This window comes from Leuresthes tenuis, unplaced genomic scaffold (genome assembly GCF_036924035.1).
Source record: "Leuresthes tenuis unplaced genomic scaffold, fLeuTen1.0.hap1 SCAF_3, whole genome shotgun sequence".
Taxonomy (NCBI): domain Eukaryota; kingdom Metazoa; phylum Chordata; class Actinopteri; order Atheriniformes; family Atherinopsidae; genus Leuresthes; species Leuresthes tenuis.
This window is the reverse complement of record NW_027325357.1, coordinates 3,361,775-3,384,522: the sequence shown is the minus strand read 5'-3', so window position 1 is coordinate 3,384,522 and position 22,748 is coordinate 3,361,775. Positions and strand designations below refer to the sequence as shown.

At 41.8% G+C, this 22,748-nt stretch overlaps 1 protein-coding gene across 1 annotated transcript in view; it reads left to right on the top strand.

The window, feature by feature from the left end:
• Positions 1-18,729: 18,729 nt before the first annotated feature.
• rspo4 (R-spondin 4) overlaps positions 18,730-22,748 on the top strand; it is a 38,044-nt gene continuing 34,025 nt past the window's right edge. Inside the window, exon 1 of the mRNA XM_072381327.1 lies at positions 18,730-18,945. Within this exon, the coding sequence (XP_072237428.1) occupies positions 18,861-18,945 (85 nt within the window). The 5' untranslated portion in view covers positions 18,730-18,860. The remainder of the gene's footprint in view (positions 18,946-22,748) is intronic.

Here is a 22,748-nt window from a genome sequence, read left to right as displayed (position 1 = left end):
CTGCTGCAGCAGGGTCAATTTATAATCATCAATTCACCTAATCTTCATGTTTTTGGTGTGAAAAAGCCGGAGTACCCGGAGAGAACTCCTGTATGCATAGGTGGTCTTCATTGTCTTTTTCTCATTATTCTTAAGTGGTGGGTGGCACTTAAAGGGGAACTCGGGTATTTTTAAACCTGGACCTTATTTCTGGCATGAAATACGTTCATCTACTCACTGAGAACAGTTTGGTGAAAGTCGGCGTCCTTCTGAAGATATTTAGATAACTGGAGATCCATATAACGGAGTGAACGGGGCTTAGAGGATGCAGCCTCTAAATAAGGCATTATCTGTCTTTATTTCCTGGAACCCAGCTGCAAGGACTCCATAGACAGCAGGAAGCAACACCCACCAACAGACAAACAAAGGAAAACGTGAGCTCAAGGAATCTGGGAAATATTGGGAAACAAAAGAAGAGAAACAAGCAGCCACAAAGGTTTCAATCAAAACATAATCACCAATCCTTGGCATGATCAATGCAGGATTAACCTCTGAATAACCTCAGTGTTAGTGTTCATTTTACATCCATGACAGTGTTTCTGTGAAAGTTGAACTGAACGCAACGTATTTGCACATAAAGAACTTGAATAGTGAACACATTCAGATTGTGTGAGTTCCTGCAACAGAATGCCTACATTTTCCCGACCCTACACCGACTTCACGCTACCTTACCCACGATGCATTGCGCACTCTAGCATAACAAACCAGTAGTGCAGTCCTGCTCTAAAAAAATGTCAGGTGAAGGTGAAAGGAGAGAAGCTGCAGATGCGGCGCATCACCTCAGTTTTAGGTACTGTTTGCAAAAGATTTCAACATTTCTGAGTGTTCTGAATGAGTTTAAGCATCTGTCCGGTGTGCGAAAAGTCCTTGACAATCAAAAAAAGTCATCGGGAAAGGGCATGGCCCCCTGCCAACAGCCCCAAATGACCCAGATCACCCTGCCTGCAGTCTTTAGGGTAGACAGATTAACAATGGACCACATTGTTGGAGAAGAAGTTATTCAGACAAATAAAACAAAGAATACGAGCAATTTTTGTCCTTTGTCCAAACATCTGTTCCACATGTTGTGTGATAGAATTTAAAGGCTAGTATAATTGATTTCATTGCAAGACACGACACTATAATTTCTTCTCTTTCTCAAATTGAGTCTTTCATTCTCACTTCTAACCTAAAATAATTTGAATAAGCTGAACTTTGAAGTAGTTCAAAAGTAAAATGGTGAACTATGAACAGTTCATTTTGAACCTGTGGGAACTGAACCTTGAACTAGTTCATGAGAAGCATGAACGTGCACAACCCTGTCTATGACATTCAGTTCATCACCATCCAGTAATTCTAATCTGCTCTCAGCTTCACTTTTTGCTAGACTGCTGTTTAAACCAATTTGGTGAACAATGACCACTCCAACACTAGCTTCTTGCATGACTACTCCTGTCCTGTTTGAGCCAAAACTCAAATCTGTTATCTCTTTCTCTGTAGCAGGACTCCAGCCCAGCTCCTCCACCAGTCTGCCAGTTTGCTCTCTCCTGGTCCATCTGCCTGTTAAACAATTGCCAGTAACATTTAACTGTGGCCTCCAAACAAATCACCTTAATCTGCTTCCCAGAGTTCTGAGTCAGCTTTTTTGGTCCTAACTCTTATCGTAACAGCAACAAATTATCTCTGTACTCCACTCTGCTTTCCAATCAGTTGATGCTTATCAAACTAGATGTTAAGCATCAGTTTTGTTCAGTTGATACTGTGGAGCCGTGAGAGCACGCCGTTCCCTGACTGTGCTTTAATCTCTTTTCCTTTTTTGTGTGACAAGAACCTTCAAGTAAATCACTGAAACATGCCACTGACTTATGGAGTTTTTATGGGAGCTGGAATCAATTACATGCTTGCTCTCCATAGCACAAGAGGGCACCCAGACAACAGTCAGAGCCACACTTATAACCAATCACAGCAACCGGGATGTCCCACCGAGATCAAACGCGTCTTTTGCAAGAGAGACCTTGAAGCAATCTATGTCTAGTTTATTGTGGCACCCACAGACTGCAGTAACAGTCAGCGATAGGTGGCAGTACTGCACAATATGTTGCTTAACATGAAAGAAGACAAGCCAGTGACCAGCTAATCCAGTTAGCTTTGGCCTGCTAGTACACCAAGCAGTAGATGAATGGTTTATGACTTTGAAATGCTCAAGGTGAGCTGAAGAGGAATCTAATCATAGAGAAGCTTAGAGGAGCTTGTCGACAGCCAATGCACAGCTGAGACAATAAATAATCCAGCTGTGTGAGATGGATCAATTATCAGGATCAGTTGTCATCCAGGTCGAATGAGCAGTCACGCTCTTATTTTCTATGGTCGGAGGCTCAGTTATCGGTATATTTAAACAAATTAATCACATAATTATCACAAGATAAGGAATAGTGGGATAGCAGGGCTTGTTTTCTCAAGATAAGAGGTGAATTATTTTTGTTAGTTTGTCCTAGTAAAGTTAATTTTTCCACCTTTGCAAACTGCAGGAGGGCCTAAAGGGCAGCTGCAGGCTGAGGTCAAACTCTCACCGATGCCCAGAGATTATACCGTATGTGCTCAAGAGTTTAGGATTACACATGCATGCCTTCAACTTAATGTTATAGATCCTGCCCACCTCTCATGTAAGCGATAATAATGATGAAATCAGGTGTTAATGCAGGAGGTCCTTGTTTTCTAGTTCAACATAATCACCTCGCGAAGTGAAGAAACCAAAGCTTGTTTTCCGAGAACAGGGGCCTGCGTGTAATGATCTGATCTTGAGAAAAGCAGGAGGCCGCCTTGCAGGCAAGGTTTGGTCTTGGCTTCTGTAGCTGAGAGACTTTAGGAGAATCTGCATTATCCACACTTCCACAGAGTTGTGGACTGATTACACGGGAAGGATTGGCACATTTAATATGTATAGGTATCATCTTGAAGCCTGCTGGATATACAAGGTTGAAATGATCTGGAATTCTCCTTTAGGCTGGAAGAGTTTAGCAAAGAAACAACATTAATGACGAGTATGAAAGCTGAAAGCCTACATTTATTATTATCTTAATTTCTTCATTTTGATCTGTGGATCACAAAGACAAATACAAAAGCTGAGTCACTGACCAGTGATTACAAAACTGATCTCTAGGAAAGTAATACTCTGCAAACCTGCCTTGGGGGCCCCATTGCTTTTACCTACAAGCCATAACTCTTGAGAGTCTCTTTAATGATTTCGGCATTCATAATTTTTTTGCTCCTGCTTTTGTATCTTATGTTTGTACATCAAGGCAGATAATGAATTCCGGGCAGACTATTTCTCATTTGTGTCCACTCCAAGGCATCTTTTTTCACCGTCAAAGTCAAGCTGAGCCACATAGAAAACGTTAAAATAAATCATTACATTAAAGGGGAACTCCCTTATTTTTAAACCTGGACTTTATTTCTGGCATGAAATACGTTCATCTGCTCACTGAGAACAGTTTGGTGAAAGTCGGCGTCCTTCGGAAGATATTTAGATAACTGGAGATCCATATAACGGAGAGAACGGGGCTTAGAGGATGCAGCCTCTAAATAAGGCATTATCTGTCTTTATTTCACCAATACTTTAAGAAGAATGAATGAATGAACGTGTGCTATAGCTCTGTTAGCTCATAGCTGCTGTTATGTGGCTACTTGCAGCTATAGGAGAGCTAACGGAGGGATTTCTACACAGGCACTCTACTGGGACCACTTCATCCACACGCCCCCCTGCAGCACAGCTTATTCACTCCGTGCTCTGTGACAGTCGGCTAACTTCACACAGAGTTTGCTGCTGATAGTTTTGTGCAACATGGCAGGATATTTATCAGATTTTGAAGACGTGAACGACGACTTTGAGTAAGATGGACGTTCTTACCGGAGTGAATGAGCTGTGCTGCAGCCGTCTATAAACCCCCCGATAGCCGCCAATAACAACAACACAGCAGTTATGAGCTAACAGAGCTATAGCACACGTTCATTCATTCATTCTTCTTAAAGTATTGGTGAAATAAAGACAGATAATGCCTTATTTAGAGGCTGCATCCTCTAAGCCCCGTTCTCTCCGTTATATGGATCTCCAGTTATCTAAATATCTTCTGAAGGACGCCGACTTTCACCAAACTGTTCTCAGTGAGTAGATGAACGTATTTCATGCCAGAAATAAGTTTTAGGTTTCAAAATACCGGAGTTCCCCTTTAAGATGCCCTTGAAAAAGACCTCACATGCGCTGACTTATATCTATATAAACCGGTGCATCTTTTTCCTTTCATGTTGCCGTCTGAACTTTGGTGACTGAGATCATAGATTAGAGAAAGTACCCTATGATGAATATAAAACTACACGGAGAGTTGACAGTATAGGATACTGGGATGATGCCATCGACGCCCGCCGCTGCAGCACAGTTTATTCACTCTGGTAAGAACGTCCATCGTACTCAAAGTTGTCGTCAAAATCTGATAAATATCCTGCCATGTTGCATAAAACTATCAGCAGCAAACTCTGTGTGAAGTTAGCCGACTGTCACAGAGCACGGAGTAAATAAGCCTCGATGACGTCATCCCAGTATAGCAATAAGGTCCAGGTTTAAAAATACCGGAGTTCCCCTTTAAGAAGAATCCATAGGTCCAGGAAAACACATTTTCATGCACATCATGTGCATGAAAAGGTGTTCAGTTTATGAATGATGTGTACTACTTTAGTGTCAGCACAATACCTCGGGTAATAATACAAAAAACAACTTCCGAAGTCTTGTATATTGTATATAAATCGTAGATTTTATAAATTTTTCACCCACCTAAATATGGCAACCTGCTGAGTGCATCAAACTGAATCTCTCAAAGCAAAGTGCTACACTGTTAATATTGTTTGACAGCTTGCAACAGTAGCAGCGCCTCACTGACCTGAGTTCTTCAACCCACAGGTAGGTACATATGGAGGCTTTTACTGCAGCTGCATGCCTCTCATGTGCACGGAAAATTACCTTGGTGTTCAAAGAGTCCTTGGAGCTCCTGATAGAAGAACCCGATAGCCTGTACAGTACTTCCAGGTGCCTGTCTGACCTTCATGATAAAAACAAGAAGAAACAGTTAATCTGAATGACCCAAAGAAACTTTTGATGACACCCTCAATATCCTTAACTCGTAAAAACTGAAATATTCTGACTTCTATCATAAAGTCCAGTCTAGAAATCAGAAATGTAGGTAAAATATGACTCTGCACATCTTCACCTCGATGCAACTCTGTGCCAACTTTTCTCTGCATCCACACTGTAAAACTAAAAGTGTGCATATTTTCTGTGTTTGATCATAGTCGTTAGTCTTCAGGGAATGCGTTCAGGAGTTGAGGTGTCAGAGGTACGATGTGCAGATAAACCTGCGTTGCCATGACGTGCCTTTAAACAGCCTATAACTTTCTCACACACTCGCTCTCAAGCATCTGTTGCACATTTACCTCGTGGTCATGGCCTTGTGGAGCCCATTACCTTCTCATCTCTTTCCCGTGCAGGGCTGCTTTTTGGATAACTCCTGCTTTTTTCCTCTATCCATCTGTTTTCCAAAACCAACCCTCATCCTTCGCGCCCTCCATATTCTTCTCTTCACCGGCTATCATTTGTTTCATCTTCTTCATTCCCCAAGTAAATATATTATAATCCTGAACTATGGAGAAAGAACATGAAAAAAGCCTTGGTTCTCTGCCGGTCTCATCAGACAAGTGTCTTAAAACATCATCTGTTTTTGAAGTAGCTTATTTTAACAATTTAATATGCAATATGTCAAACTCTGACCCAAAACCCTTATTTGCACATAAGGGAAATCCTAATTCAACACTCAAAAATGCATTAAGTAGCAGTGAGCTCTGTGCAGAAGGCTCGGGAATGCGAGACGTTTGTTTCTGATATTTTATTCGTCCCATTTATGGTAATAAATTTACACAACAGAAATAAAAAACAGCTCAAAACATGAAACGGTCACAAAAAGACAACTTTATGTTGTGTTGATGAATATGAACTCTGTATTTATTCATTTTCTCGTTTCTTTTGAGCCACCCAGCATGACCTTCAAAGGGATGTGTTTCAGTTGAGCATCTGGCAGTCAGTAATAGAGAAAAAAAGATATTTTGATGTGAAGCATTATTGTAAAGTCTGTTTTAAAACAAATCATGATGTGTTCCGAACCTGGACCGTGAAGTTTCTTTATACCTACCCATAGCCAAATGCTTTGTAATGCTTAAAAAAGTGACAAAAGAGGGACTAAAACCAAAAATGACATTTCAAAGAAAGATTACATCAACTCATCAAAGGGTAGGATGGGATTTAAAGTCCCTTATTTGATTATTTTTGTTGTGAAATGCAGTGATTGTGTTTTCCTGTTTCTTTTCTGGATCTAACAGTATAAATAGATCAAATTAAAAAGAAAAGAAACTCACGTCTGGACACAAATCAAAAGGTAAAGGTTTCTGTGACTGTCTCATGCCGCACTGTGAACACAGGGTGAAAATGTTCTTCTACTTCTGATTCTTGCTGCTTGACTGTTAAGAGTCGTCCCGTAGTGTGATCTGGAGGGTCTTCACTGCTCAGATCAGAGTAGAGCAACAGGCATCCGTCTGTCAGTGCCTGTAACGGTGCCTCACATGCAGTTAGATATATAACCAAAGCAGGAACAGTGCCCGCATCTTCTGCTCAAATTTGAGCTAATTTATGGTGAGTTGGACTCCACCAGAGCTGCACTTTGCCATTTGATTCTGTTTGTGATGTTTCTGGACAGGATTTTGAAATGTTGCCGGGGAGAGGAACTGAAGCCATATTTCTCAGCTGGAAAAGGGTGATACTCTCGCTGTATCAGGAGTTTGTCTTAACGGGAATCCGGTATTTTTAAGCCTGGACCTTATTTCTGGCATGAAATATGTTCATCTGCTCACAGAGAACAGTTTGGTGAAAGTCGGCGTCCTTCGGAAGATATTTAGATAACTGGAGATCCATATAACGGAGTGAACGGGGCTTAGAGGATGCAGCCTCTAAATAAGGCATTATCTGTCTTTATTTCACCAATACTTTAAGAAGAATGAATGAATGAACGTGTGCTATAGCTCTGTTAGCTCATAGCTGCTGTTATGTGGCTACTTGCAGCTATAGGAGAGCTAACGGAGGGATTTCTACACAGGCACTCTACTGGGACCACTTCATCCACACGCCCCCCTGCAGCACAGTTTATTCACTCCGTGCTCTATGACAGTCGGCTAACTTCACACAGAGTTTGCAGCTGATAGTTTTGTGCAACATGGCAGGATATTTATAAGATTTTAACGACAACTTTGAGTACGATGGACATCCTTACCGGAGTGAATGAGCTGTGCTGCAGCGGCGGGCGTTGATGACATCATCCCAGTAGACGAGTGTGTAGAAAGCCCTCTATAAGCCCCCCGATAGCCGCCAATAACAACAACACAGCAGCTATGAGCTAACAGAGCTATAGCACACGTTCATTCATTCATTCTTCTTAAAGTATTGGTGAAATAAAGACAGATAATGCCGTATTTAGAGGCTGCATCCTCTAAGCCCCGTTCACTCCGTTATATGGATCTCCAGTTATCTAAATATCTTCTGAAAGACGCCAACTTTCACCAAACTGTTCTCAGTGAGTAGATGAACGTATTTCATACCAGAAATAAGGTCTAGATTTAAAAATACCGGAGTTTGAGTATCTTGGGATCTTGTTCAGTGGTGATAGGATGGACCGAGAGTTGGAAAAATGGTCTGGGGGCTTCGTCAGCAATAATGCTGCTCTGGTCTGTTGTGGTGAAGAAGGAGCTGAGCCAAAAGGTGAAGCTTTCAGTTTACCTGTCCATTTTCATTCCAACCACAAGGATGTCACAGGATCTGGGTAGTGGAGCCATGATTCCTGATGTCTCCATGAAATCCATCTGGCTGTCCTCTGTTTATTTTTCTGGAAGTTTGTAAAAAGAACAATTTTGCTGAATCTGTTTACAGTCTGTTGCGGCTCCCGTTTTAAACATCGTTTTTGTGTTTTAGCTCAGATGTAATACAGGTGAAGGAGTAACCTTAAGTAACAAGTCATCACGTGCACACCCTCTTTGCAGATGCACCTGTGAGTGCAACTCCACTTCCATTCAAAAACTGTCAACTTCTCTCAAAAAATACTGACAATGAACTTTGGCTTTAAGTCACGATGACGTCATCAGTCTAACGTGTTTCTGTTCATCAGTGGGATCGCTGTGAAAATGATGATGATACGACTCAGTGAATATTTTACGTCACAAGGTTCCAAGTCTAACTCTACCCCCAAACAAATGGCTCCTTTGGATGGAAAGAAGATGCTCACAGGGTAAAATCAAGGTAAGCAGCCCCAGAACTGTCAGCTTTGCCATTAACCAAGTGGGCTGAGCACTGAAAACTAAATCATAGTCCAGAAAAAGTCCACGGCCACAGGCATTGGGATTGCCCATATGGTCATGGATCTCAGCAACACTCTGTGGTTGATTTTAACCTGCTGTGGGTAAAACTGCCCCCAGGGGTCACATTGTGGTACATTCACTGTAAGGAGGGGTGTGTAACGCAGGCAAGTGTGTGACCTGTTATAGTTTAGTTTCTACTTCCGAATGCTTTCAAATAAGTTGATCCTGCCGAACTGTTTGTGGTGAATCATGTTATTATTGTCATTTATTGTATTTTAAGTGATAAAAGTAAAACACATTTTCAGTTGATATCCTTTTTTAATATTTCCAAAGCGCCGTCACGGGCGGCAGCTTTTCTATATTCTTTCACTTTCCCTAATTGTTCTTAAAGTTGCAGTAGAATGATGCGGTTTTGTGCGTTTTTTCTCGTGTTTGGAGTAGTTTTATCGTGCCGGATCCCGGTCCTGGTGGAGGCGAGCTCCATTGTCTACACCAGGGATCAGCTGATGGGACGCCGAAACATGGCCGGTGAGATCCCCAAGAACCGAGGCAAAGAAAATTGCCATTATCTGTTTTACTTTGTATTGAGCGTATCTTGCTCTTCTACTCATCACACTTATTTCTCTACATCATCATTTGATGCTCTGCTGTATGTTGTGATTGTAATTTTGGAGCTATCTGGCACATCTGGAATTTCCTTCGGGATTAATAAAGTTCTATCTTATCTTATAACGTTATGACAACCACGGAAAACCTCACTGGTGGTCAGATTCCAAACCTCCACACTACCTTTTTATCTGATCATAGAAATGAAAACACAGACTCAACTGGTCTCTCACTTCACACACACACAGAGAGGCCTGGAAACAAACTCTGCTTGACCTTGCCTTTGAATTCCTCCTCTGTAGCTGTTTTCATTCATCTCTCCACTTTTGGGGTAATGTTTACAATCACAGCCAGAACATTTTCCATTTCCTCCTTTTCAACTATATTTCACTCTCACTGAAGTTGAAATGAGTGAAAAAGCCTGTTCATTTTTAAAGATATTGTATTAAGTTTATCAGCAGGGTGGCAGGCACGAAGGTGCGGTGGTGCATGTTCCCCCTATGCATGCAGGAGTTCTCTCCGGGTACTCCGGCTTTTCTCCACCAAAAACATGAAGGTTAGGTGAATTGATGATTATAAATTGACCCTACTGTGCTGCAGCAGCGCGTCGATTACATCATCCCAGTAGATGAGTGTGTAGAAAGCCCTCTATAAGCCCCCGATAGCCACCAATAACAACAACACAGCAGCTATGAGCTAACAGAGCTATAGCACACGTTCATTCATTCATTCTTCTTAAAGTATTGGTGAAATAAAGACAGATAATGCCTTATTTAGAGGCTGCATCCTCTAAGCCCCGTTCACTCCGTTATATGGATCTCCAGTTATCTAAACATCTTCTGAAGGACGCCGACTTTCACCAAACTGTTCTCTGAGAGTAGATGAACGTATTTCATGCCAGAAATAAGGTCCAGGTTTAAAAATACCGGAGTTCCCCTTTAAGTCAGAGGGGTATGTGGGGAGCCATCTGTGACGTGACACTAAGGGGATTGGTTCAGATTATGTGTGATTGGTGATTGATTGAGACTACGAGTACATAGATGACCACATGGAAGCTTCACCAGAGCAAACCATCTAGAGTTCCCCTTTAAGTCAGGGTATGTGGGAAGCAATCTGTGACGTGACACTAAGGCAGTGTTTCTCAATTCCAGTCCTCATGACCCACCGTCCTACATGTTTTCAACGTTTCCCTCCTCCACCACACCTGATTCAAATGATCAGCTCATCACCAAGCTCTGCAGTGGCCTGATAAGGAGCCATTCATTTGAATCAGGTGTGGTGGAGGAAGGAAACATTGAAAACATGCAGGACGGTGGGTCATGAGGACCGGAATTGAGAAACACTGCACTAAGGGGATTGGTTCAGATTATGTGTGAATGGTGATTGATTGATTGAGACAAGACTACCAGTACATACATGACCACATGGAAGCTTCACCAGAGCAAACCATCACAAAAATGTGTGAACATTTGAAAAATATTCACATTTAAACAACGGTTCTTAATGTTAGCCGCCAAAGACTTTAATGAAAGACAGAGGAATACGTCCTGGTGAAGGTCTTGGTTCTATCGAGCTGCCACAGAGGAAGAACAGCTTCATTTGGATATGTCTATCAACTGACAACCTGCTTGTTTATGTCAGTGTTCCTGTCTCCAGCAAATGCAAGTGAGAAAGTCTATAAATGCATGTTTTCCTTCTGGGAACTCCGCTGTTCCCACAAAAAGAGTATTGTTTGTTTACCCTGGTTTAAATCAGTGTCACATAGTTCATTTTATATTATGAAGATGTAAATACAGCAGAGGGGTGTCTGTAAACATGGTAAGTCAAGTTTTCAAAGCAAGCATTTCCCCCCAAAAATAAATAAAATAGATATTTCAAAGTGAAACTATGCACAATTACGTACCTGTGGAGCAGTATTGGTGGTTTTCTTTTGGTGAAATAACACCGCAGCTTAATGTTCCAACTCCCACATCAGCTTCCGACTGTGTATCTATGGAGCTGAACATGTGCTAACAATGTGTTTAGTGGCAGTCTGTCAGCAGCTGGTTAAGTCTTTGTCTGTTGGCCAAATAAAGCTTTGACAGTCAATAAAGAAGCAGCAGCTTGGCATTTTAATAACATGTCTCAGTTACTCTGGCTCCATGCACTCAGTTGTGGTGATCCTGCAGCGTTCCAGAGGATGATACGTTGGGTCGTGACTCACGAGAGACCGAGAGATTTCTTAAACTGGTTCCTTAAACACGCAGCAGTGTGAATCAACCACTGATACATGCATTGTGTTATCCTTTTACTAGCTGCTGTCAGATGACTTTGTGAGTTTTTAAGTTCTTCCACTGCTCTTTAATCATCAAAGCATTTCGACTCTGTCATGAGTCGATGGCCTTTCTTTTGTCAAAAAAGGTACAGCATTCCTTTGCTTTTACACATAAGAAATGCGTGCAATGGAGCAGCTTTGTAGCACAGATGAAAATACCATTTTTCTTTTGTGTGTGGACACTATGATCTTTCACCTAATTGTTTTTTTTTTTACTCTAATGCCTTGAGCTCTACATACTTCAGTGAGTTGTTTGTGCAGTTTTTGAGTTTCCTCATATTTCTTTGGTTATGGGATGACATTCAAGTTTTTTTAAATGATAAACTGATGCACAGCAGTTTAACTACCAAGGGCAGACACATGGCAGTTAGAAATGGCATGTTAAAAATGCATTTCTTTTGAATCAGTCATTTTAACGACAAAGCAGGGAGAATAAATTCGTAGCATGGCTCTCTACTTTGCTTTATCCACTGTGGACTCAAACACACCACCTGAATCTCAGAGAATAGATCAGAACATTCATCACAGCATTTCTGCTACACCAGGTGAAGGGTAGCATGAAGCTGAAGACAGGCGGGGCAGAGACAGAGGTTTATAGGGGTTTATAGAAGGAGTGCTGCATAAGCTTTGCAGCTTACCCAGGTGCCAGCCTTCTGGTTCGGTTAAACCCAGCCATTTGCCTGACTGCAAGTTTCAACATCAGCTACTTTTGCTTCGATGCCCTCCACCATCCTTTTCTCATCCTTCACTCGTCACACCGGCCGACAGGCTTCATTCTGCCTGTTTTCCACCACCACTCTTCCATCCTCTGTTTCCCCAATCTGAGGCACAAGAGGAATAGCTTAGGCCTGGAGTAATGGCCTGAGGATGAGGCAGCTAACAAATACAGTCGGGAAAAAGGGGCCCCATTAGTGCTCTGACCTGCAAACACTGTGAAAGTGTTCATCCTGCCAGTTACATTACACATTTCACTTAATAAGAATACACAGTTTCTTTATATACAGTACTGTGAAGGGGAACTCCGGTATTTTTAAACCTGGACCTTATTTCTGGCTTGAAATATGTTCATCTACTCACCGAGAACAGTTTGGTGAAAGTCGTGTCCTTCGGAAAATATTTAGATTCCTCCAGATCCATATAACGGAGTGAACGGGGCTTAGAGGATGCAGCCTCTAAATCTTTATTTCACCAATACTTTAAGAAGAATGAATGAATGAACGTGTGCTATAGCTCTGTTAGCTCATAGCTCTGTTAGCTCATAGCTGCTGTTATGTGGCTACTTGCAGCTATAGGAGAGCTAACGGAGGGATTTCTACACAGGCACTCTACTGGGACCACTTCATCCACACGCCCCCCTGCAGCACAGCTCATTCACTCCGGTAAGAATGTCCATCTTTAACACGCGTTTTGGCTTCCAAGGTGTCACTTTAACACGGGTCTTTGCTCCCAAGTGGTCACTTTAGCACACATCTTGGCTCCCAAGGGGTCACTTTAGCACAGGTTTTGGCTCCCAAGGGGTCACTTTAGCACTCATTTTGGCTCCCAAGGGGTCACTTTAGCATTCGTTTTGGCTCCCAAGGGGTCACTTTAGCATGGGTCTTGGCTCCCAAGGGTTCACATTAGCACGCATTTTGGCTCCCAAGGGGGCACTTTAGCACGGATCTTGGCTCCCAAGGGGTCACTTTAGCACGTCTTTTAGCTCCCAAGGAGGGCATTTTAGCACAACTTTAGCACATGTTTTGGGAAAGCACTTGAGGGAATTGTAACATGCGTTTTTCAACAATTGGGCCACAAGGGGCTTGCATGTATTTTGCACGTATTCAAAGTATTTATGGCTTTCAAGGTGGCCATTTTTCCAGTTGCTTATATTTGTACAAATGAACATCTAAAATGTGCCTTTCCAGAGGAGCGTAACCATGCATTCGGCCTGAACTTTCCATCAGCAGCGGAAACAGAAGCAACGATCTCCAGTCATCATTAAGAGTTTTCTTCACTGAAAGTCTCTCTTGTTCACATTGAACCACAGGCCACAGATTACTTTGTTCAACCCCCTGAGAAGGCTGTGGCCACAAAACATCTTAATGAAAATCACAACCAGGCTTAACGTGGCAGCCTCGTGGTCACTGGAGGAATTCTAAATGTGTGGAGAGGGAAACAAATTAAAACCTTGTATCTGAATAGAGTCATCTTAGCTGAAAGATTTGTTTTATTCTCGACCACCATAAGATGTGTGACTTGAAAACACAGGTTGGTTATTTTAGACTAAGCTTCTCGTGGGTTTAATTCTAAAATCAGTTTCCAAGGTGTTACTGGAGATCTTAAGTGGTACGACCGGAAATCGAAACACATGAAAACAAATACTTTGACTCAGACAGGAAACAGTGTTGTCTCATAAAAACAAGCTTTGAGCCGCTGATCACATCCTGATCAACACACAAGAAGCAACTGGATTTAGAGTCTGTCTCAAAGGCACTTCAAGATGGATGAACCCATTAGCTTCAGGTCATTAGATCAAACCTATGATCTTTTATTTATGGTTTCTCAGGCCACCCAGAAAAATAAATATATTAAAAAAGCCTGCTGTTTCAGAGACATGAGGTTTCTGTTCAGTGACTGTAAGCATGAAAGTTGATGTTATATTTCTTGAGCTTGTAGTTCATACTAAAGATCAGCTGGGCCTATGCATGCATTTAAAATAACCCCCAGACAAATGTCAATGGGCTTACCGGGAGTCCTCCATCTTCCACTGGTTTGACTTAAACAGTTCCTCATTTTTTGTACAGAAACAAAAGATTGACCTTTGTACAAAACTCCGCATCTTTGATCTGACGATAAACACTGCGGTGAGTCAGTCGGTGAGTCGGTTTAGTTTAGGAGAAAGTCAGTCTAAACAGGGACGGGACATTAAACATAAAAGTTATTGGGAAGAAAGCAGAAACAGAACAAACACGAGAGGATAACATGCAACAAAAGCTTATGAGTCAAAGCCACAGCACTGAAACCAAAAGTTTGGGCTCGTTAATATAGATTTCATATTTTTTGTTGACATCTAAAGTAATTTAAAAAAAACATCGTTAAAACCAAAATATCATGTTGTAAAATCTAGATTTAAAGTTAGATTTATCGGTAAAAAACAACAAGTAGAAGTGGTAAAGCATAAGAAAACAAGAATAACAGAAGAGTTACTTTGTTACAGAGTGATGGATAAAAACATCTCACCATGCAGGTATAAAAACACAACAATGTGTCATAAAACATTTAAATTACACCCCAGATTAGATTAAAGCAAACTGACTCACAAACAGTGAGCCCACAACAGTGATGATCAACCAAAAACATCAAGTTTTTCTCCCTTTTTCTCTGCAGACTGCTCTGTAATTCATTTTAGATTCTGCTGAAAAGCAGACCATATGTGAAATTAAGCCCCGTTGCTGTCATGCGACATGGTTCAGGTGGCAGAGCGGTCGTCCTCCAAGCAGAAGGTCCTCTGTTTGATCCCCAGTGCCTCCATGTGTCAAAGCGTCCGCCGCCAAGACACTAAACCCCATATTTACCCCAACATGCTCATCTGTGTGTGATTGGAGAGAAAAGCGCTGCATACTGTTTACAGAACCTACACCATATTGCCAAAAGTATTGGCTCATCTACACTTTACACGCATATGAACTGAAGTAACATCCCATTCTTAATCCGTAGGGTTTAATATGACGTCGACCCACCCTTTGCAGCTATAACAGCTTCAACTCTTCTGGGCAAGCTTTCCACAAGGTTTAGGAGTGTGTTTATGGGAAGTTTTGACCATTCTTCCTGAATCTCATTTGTGAGGTCAGACACTGATGTTGGACAGAAGGCTCTCAGTCTCCGCTCTAATTCATCCCAAAGGTCTTCCATCGGGCTGAGGTCAGGACTCTGTGCAGGACAGTCAGGTTCTTCCACACCAAACTGGCTCATCCAGGTCTTTATGGACCCTGCTTTGTGCTCTGGTGCTCAGTCATGTTGGAACAGGAAGGGTCCATCCCCAAACTGTTTCCACAGAGTTGGGAGCATGAAATGGTCCAAAATCTCTTGGTTTGCTGAAGCATTCAGAGTTCCTTTCACTGGATCTAAGGGGCCAAGCCCAGCTCCTGAAGAACAGCCCCACACCATAACCCCCCCTCCACCAAACTTTACACTCGGCACAATGCAGTCAGACAAATACCGTTCCCCTGGCAACCGCCAAACCCAGACTCCTCCATCAGGTTGTCAGATGGAGAAGCGTGATTCGTCCCTCCAGAGAACGCGTCTCCACTGCTGTAGAGTCCAGAGGCGGCAGCTTTACACCACTGCATCCAATGCATTGGTGATGTGTGGCTTGGATGCAGTTACCATGGAAACCCATTCCATGAAGCTGTCTACGCACTGTTCTTGAGTTAATCTGAAGGCCACATGAAGTTTGGAGGTCTGTAGCGATGGACTGGACTTGTTGCACAGGTGGCATCCCGTCACGGTGCCACGCTGGAACTCACTGAGCTCCTGAGAGCGACCCGTTCTTTCACAGATGTTGGTAGAAGCAGTCTGCAGCATGCAGAGGTGCTTGGGTTTATACAGCTGTGGCCATCAAAGGGATTGGAACACCTGAATTTGGTTATTTGGATGGGTGTGTTAATACTTTTGGCAATATAGTGTATGATAAGAGGTGCTGTAAGATTGTCTGTGTGAACCAGTAAATGAAAAACACGTGAAGAACCTAAATAAGCTCTATAAGCGTGGACCATTTACCATTTTAAAGTGACGTGTTTCTGGGCCCAAACTGTTAAGATTGACATTGGAAATGAACATGGAGGGCTCATTCAGACATGAAAGTGATGCATTCAGTTGCTGTCAGATGGACAGAAAAGAGCACATGTCTGAAATTTACCATAACTTTATTTAAGACACAGCATTCAGTGCAAGTTTCCATCTTTCATGGATGTCAGACAAAAAAGCAGGAACAGCCTGGTCTCATGAAACAATGTTGAATAACATACTGAATTATTTGTCAGATCATGTCATGAATTAGCAGAAAAGTTAAAAGTCTCTTCAGAAAATGTGTCTTCGGTACGTTTCTGCAGCCCAGAAATATTTTACATTTCCTATTGTTTTGTCCAGGAAACATGCATTTATTAGTATTTAAGCATAACCATGTATGTTTTTTATTAATTTCCACTTTTTTACAAGTGTTTTTGCACATCTAATCGTTGTAGGATATCACTTTTATGACAGTTTCATGAAATCCAAAACGGTCATGCTGCAATTTGCAAAGGAAAATGTAAACAAGTAACATTTTTGGAGCCATGAAAGTGTTGTAATCTTGCAGTTTTTTTAATATGTGAGACAGTGACATGTTACAATTTCAAACAGCCTTCAGCTGCAGACCCGCACAGCTATTTGCCCTTCAGATGTGAGACCGTTTAACCAAAACAAGTAAGCTGAAAGTATGTGCCTTTGCTGCCCAAATCCACTCCAAAATGTTGTCACAAACAGTCGAGAAATCAATAATTCATATAAACAGTTAAAAAAAAAGAGCCTCCAGGTTCCAGAGTTTCTTCCAGAGGTTGAACTGAAGCGTTCTCGTAAACGTCCTGAAAATAAATGAGGACTTAATGTAAATTAAAACCCCACACCAGAAGCACAAACTACCTGCTATTAAGTCGCAGTATAAATGAAAAATATGCAATTCAAGCTTTAGATTGTAATTACAAAACAAGATTCAAGCAAAAATATCGTATATATGCAACAAAATGTGCAGTATTAAAGTGTACCAGGAGCAGTTATTGGACAAATGTGCTTTTGCACATCTAATAGTTGCAGGATATCACGTTTATGACAGTTTCATTAACTCCAAAACGGTCATGCTGCAATTTGCAAAGGAAAATGTAAACAAGTAACATTTTTGGAGCCATGAAAGTGTTGTAATCTTGCAGTTTTTTAATATGCGAGACAGTTGCATGTTACAATTTCAAACTGCCTTCAGCTGTGGACCTGCACAGCTATTTGCCCTTCGGATGTGAGACCGTTTAACCAAAACAAATAAGCTGAAAGTATGTGCCTTTGTTGCCCAAATCCACTCCAAAATGTTGTCACAAACAGTCGAGAAATCAATAATTCATATAAACAGTTAAAAAAAAGAGCCTCCAGGTTCCAGAGTTTCTTCCAGAGGTTGAACTGAAGCGTTCTCGTAAAAGTCCTGAAAATAAATGAGGACTTAATGTAAATTTAAATGACTCAATTATTGTCCCATATTCATGTTACTCTTCATCTTTTGCCTTCTTCTTGTGTGATGCTGTAAAAAGAGCTGCTGCGGTATAAGAAACCTCTCAAACGTCTCATCATCGCCGTGCACACCAGGCTTTTCTCAGAATATCTCCACATCACCAACAGCTACCGCCACATCCAGGAAGTGCTGTGTGAAGGACAGTGTGGCGCCGACACGCTGCAGATTACTCCTAATCTCATTCACACTCATCCCACATTCTTCTGCTGATTTGGGCATGATTTACATGACCTGAACTACAAATGAACTATAGATGAAGACATTTTTTTAGACTCTCAGGCAGAAGAATCTAATTATCGCCACATGTTTCATTGCTGTGATCAATAAATTGATTAATTCGTCCACTGAGGCGTACTTTTAACTAAATATCAACTGGCCTAATAGGAAAGTCTGTGATCAGTCACATGGAAGCATTTCAACCTTACTTACCTGAATTTTTACCCAAATAAGCACAACAAATCTATTGCAAAAACATGGCAGGCTTTTATGAAATTTCAGACCGCGCTGCTCTCCAGCTGTTTTCCTTTCAGGGTGGTCAAATTAAGTTTACCGACTGCCTGTATTTAACAGGATTGCCACAGAAAACAACGCGGCCGAGTACAAGCCCAAAAAATAAACAAGCGAAATCAAAAAAGAGAAGAGGCTGAATAACAATAGATGGAGCCAGAAGGAGGGGGCTAAAGATCAGGCTGCAAATATGGAATCACTTAAGGTCCCGAGAGCAAGCCCTGTAAAGGGTTAAAGATGGCTATGGGATAAGTGGTGCTCGTTTATCGCAAATTTGACAGTGGTAGTTAAATGTTGAGTTTTCCCTCCAATCTGCCAGTCTGAGGAAGCAGACGAGGCTGCTCTCCTCACCTCCAGCCCCTCAGACCGTCCCGTGCTCTCCTTTTTGTTGTTTTAACGCCGCCGGTCTCCTCATCTAAGCCCTAAATCATCCGTGTGGACCAGGACAAGAGAGAGAAGGACTCCTATCTGCTCCATCGCTTCTTTCTCAGCGCTCCTCGTTTCCATCGCTACTCCTGGGCCCTGCAAGATTACCCCCGGCCATCACTTCGTCTTCTTCAGCCCTTTTCAGTTTCCCCGTCTCTGCCCCGCTGTGGAACTAAATTCTCAACCTTGCTACCCTTGGAGTCCTTGCAGATGTCCGGAGCCTGGCGCTGAAGCGGGCGCGTGCCAGCAGCCCAGATGCATTTGCGACTCTTCGCCATTGTGATGTCCTTGCTATGTGAGGTGATCAGGATGGGGTCCGGCGTCATGCACAAGCAGAGTGGTGAGTACAGATCGGGCTGCATTCTCCAGTCTTTTCAGTCATCTTAGACATAACTGGGTGGATATTCACACTGGGTTTGACACCACACCGACTTCCATCTATTACACCATATATAAACATGCAGAAACTGCCTTTAATCAATAGATTATGCAGCAGGACCTGAGGTTTACCAAATATATTATCATTTAGCTACAGCACATGTTGGGAAAAGTGCTTCTTGCTGTCCATTTAACAGATTTAAGGACATTTCTAAAGAAAGCGATATAATCCGGTTTAGATATTTATGAATAAAGAGGATCAAAGAAGCAGACCAAATCCAAAGAGCACATATTAAGATTTGACTCTGCAGAAGGTCACGGATCTTCTTTTTAAGCTGTGAGCGAGCAGCTCCTCCACACCGAGATCCAGATCTGTGGCTAATGAGTCTTTATGAAATGACCCTTGAAAACAGCTCCCATACCAGACAAATATGTGTTGACCCTTGTGTTCAGCAGTGTCTGGCATTTCCTCAGGAATTTGGTGTTAATAGAGGGGAACCCGGTCTCAATTACGCCATCATTCCTGCTTCCTACGTTTGCTTCTTCGCCTCCGCCAGCCGACCAGAAATAAGACATTAGATAATGATTATAGGGGCTGCATGAAGCCATCAGGTGCCACGGACTCATATTGCCTGTGACAACAACATTATAGGATGGAATAGAAGTACTTTATTCACCCCAAACTGGGAAATTTCTTTGCAGTAGCAGCATTTACACCCGAGACAGTGAAATAAACGCAGAAGCACAAACTACCTGCTATTGAGTCGCAGTATAAATGAAAAATATGCAATTAGATTGTAATTACAAAACAAGATTCAAGCAAAAATATCGTATATATGCAACAAAATGTGCAGTATTATAGTGTAACAGGAGCAGTTATTGGACAAATGAGCAGAAGGTTTAACAGAAAATACGCCTGAAGTGCAAAAAGAGAATAATGAGCGGCGCTTTCAGCTTTTATTCAGCAGGAATGATTTCCTGTTAGCTTTAAATAGCTCTAAATACATCTAAATCATCTTTATAACCCCCCCCGAGTCCCTGATTGAGTGTTCAATGCCAACTGAAGCCAACAAACAGAAATGAGATGCAGTTCATATGAGTGAAGGATCAAATGTGAGCTGCAGGAACAGCCGGCTGACCCTCTGTCAGAAGCCATCTCTTTATTCTGCAGATTTATGTTGTCATGTAATTCTTCCTGTCCACTTTCATTCCTCTCACTCTGCTGCCTCTCCTTTATCTCCCCGTTATATCTCCTCCTGCCTCTCTCCCAAACCGCTCATCCTCTCGCCGTCTGTCACATCTGGACCTGGTTCTTGCAGTTTTTAAATCACGCACATACAAAGTGAGAGACAGAAGGAGAACTGGGGAGTTTAGTGCTTCGGTGTGAAAGCTGAACTGCAGAGGTCAGGGGGCTGGACCCATGATTGTGTCCATCAGGGTCCGTATAGTTACTGTAGGAAACTGTGGGCATCTGTGGCTATTTTACAGAAGAAATAAGACAGCGTTGAGGGGAAAATGATCCAAATAATAGATAAAATGCTGATATTCTGCCTCTAAAAATGCTACCATCCCTCCTCCAGAAGTAAATGCCTGATATGGAGAAAAGTTTGGAAACATTTAAATATGTAAATTGTAAAATAATTTGACGAAACACAAAGAAATTATTTTCTGCATCTCCACAACTTCTTTGGATTCAGAAAACAGAACCAAATGTAGGATCTGAAGCAGCAACACTCAGTAAAAGCTGGTCCAGAGTCGTGTTTCCCATCCTTCAGCTTCCTTTAATGACTCTTTTTAAAGCTTTACAGAAGAAATAAGACAGCGTTGAGGGCAAAATTATCCAAATAATAGATAAAATGCTGATATTCTGCCTCTAAAAATGCTACCATCCCTCCTCCAGAAGTAAATGCCTGATATGGAGAAAAGTTTGGAAACATTTAAATATGTAAATTGTAAAATAATTTGACGAAACACAAAGAAATTATTTTCTGCATCTCCACAACTTCTTTGGATTCAGAAAACAGAACCAAATGTAGGATCTGAAGCAGCAACACTCAGTAAAAGCTGGTCCAGAGTCGTGTTTCCCATCCTTCAGCTTCCTTTAATGACTCTTTTTAAAGCTTTACAGAAGAAATAAGACAGCGTTGAGGGCAAAATTATCCAAATAATAGATAAAATGCTGATATTCTGCCTCTAAAAATGCTACCATCGCTCCTCCAGAAGTAAATACCTGATATGGAGAAAAGTTTGGAAAGATTTAAATATGTAAATTGTAAAATTATTTGACGAAACACAAAGAAATTATTTTCTGTGTCTTCACAACTTCTTTGGATTCAGAAAACAGAACCAAATGTAGGATCTGAAGCAGCAACACTCAGTAAAAGCTGGTCCAGAGTCGTGTTTCCCATCCTTCAGCTTCCTTTAATGACTCTTTTTAATGCTTTTTGGGAACTGAGGACACTGATTGTTGCAGTTTTTCACAGGAATCTGAGTCCATTCCTGCTGAATCCCAGATTCCAGCTGCTCAGCAGTCCCTGGTTGCTGTTGTCTGGTTCTCCTCTTCATGATGCTCCAACATCTGCAGCAGGAGACAGATGTGGACTGCAGGCAGGCAGCCGAGCTCACACACTCTGAGTGTATGAAGCTGCTGGAAGTCCTGCAGAATGAGGTCTGGCATCGTCCTGCTGAAATAACCACGGAAGTCACCTTGATGGCAGCATCTGTCTCTCCAGAACTCCAACATCCAGCTGTGCATCAGTGGTACCTTCACCCAGATGAAGCCCTCCATGCCATGGACTCTGATGCAGCCCCAGACCATCACAGACGCTGGCTTTAAACCTTCCTCTGAGAACAGCTGGATGCTCTTTCTCAGCAGTTTTTCCCAGAAGCTGCTGAAACGTGGACTCATCTGCCCACAGAACACGTGTCCACTGTCTTTCTGTCCCTCTGAGATGAGCTGGAGTCCACAGAACTGGGCCGTGGTTCTGCTCAGAGCTGATATATGGCTTCCTCCTGGTGTGATGCAGCTTCAGGTTACATTTCTGGATGCAGCTGGGACGGTTTCTCATAAAATCCTGCCTCAGGGCTTGAAGTTCCTCCAACAGTGGCTTCTGTCCTTGGCTTTTACACACTGAGATTTCCTCAGACTTACCAGATGTTTCACAATATTCTGCTCTGTAGACGTTCAAAGAACAAATATCTTCACAATCTTACATTAAGAAGTCATTTTAATGCTTTTCTTGATGATTTTGAGACACTTGTCCTTGCTTGGAGAAGTTTTGGCGACGCCTCCTTTTATACCCAATCCTGACACCCTCACCTGGTGACAGAAAAATGGAACTTATATATTCTGTAACCTTTTTCAGTGAGTTTCTATCAAACTGTTCGTTTCTATTTTAAAAACACAACACAAGTCATTTCTTTGGATTTCTGTTGTTTAAATAAAGGGTAAAAATTACAGATTAAAAGCTTTTGTTGCGTTTTTTGGAAAACTTTTGTGAAAATAGTGTTTAACAGGGTCTAAAAGTGGAAAAAGCCTCTTTTTCTTTGCCACATCCCGTATATCTTACTATATCAGGTGAAAACGTATGTTTATGAACAGGCCAGGGGACTTTTTATAGAGTCCAGGAGATGCCTTTAAGGGATATAAATCAATTAAAGAAAGGCTGTGTGAAGACGACAGGAGACAGGATTTGTTTTATGTTTATTCATTTTCATTTATACACCCATCTGTGATGGATGAAAAATTATAAATTTAATACAACA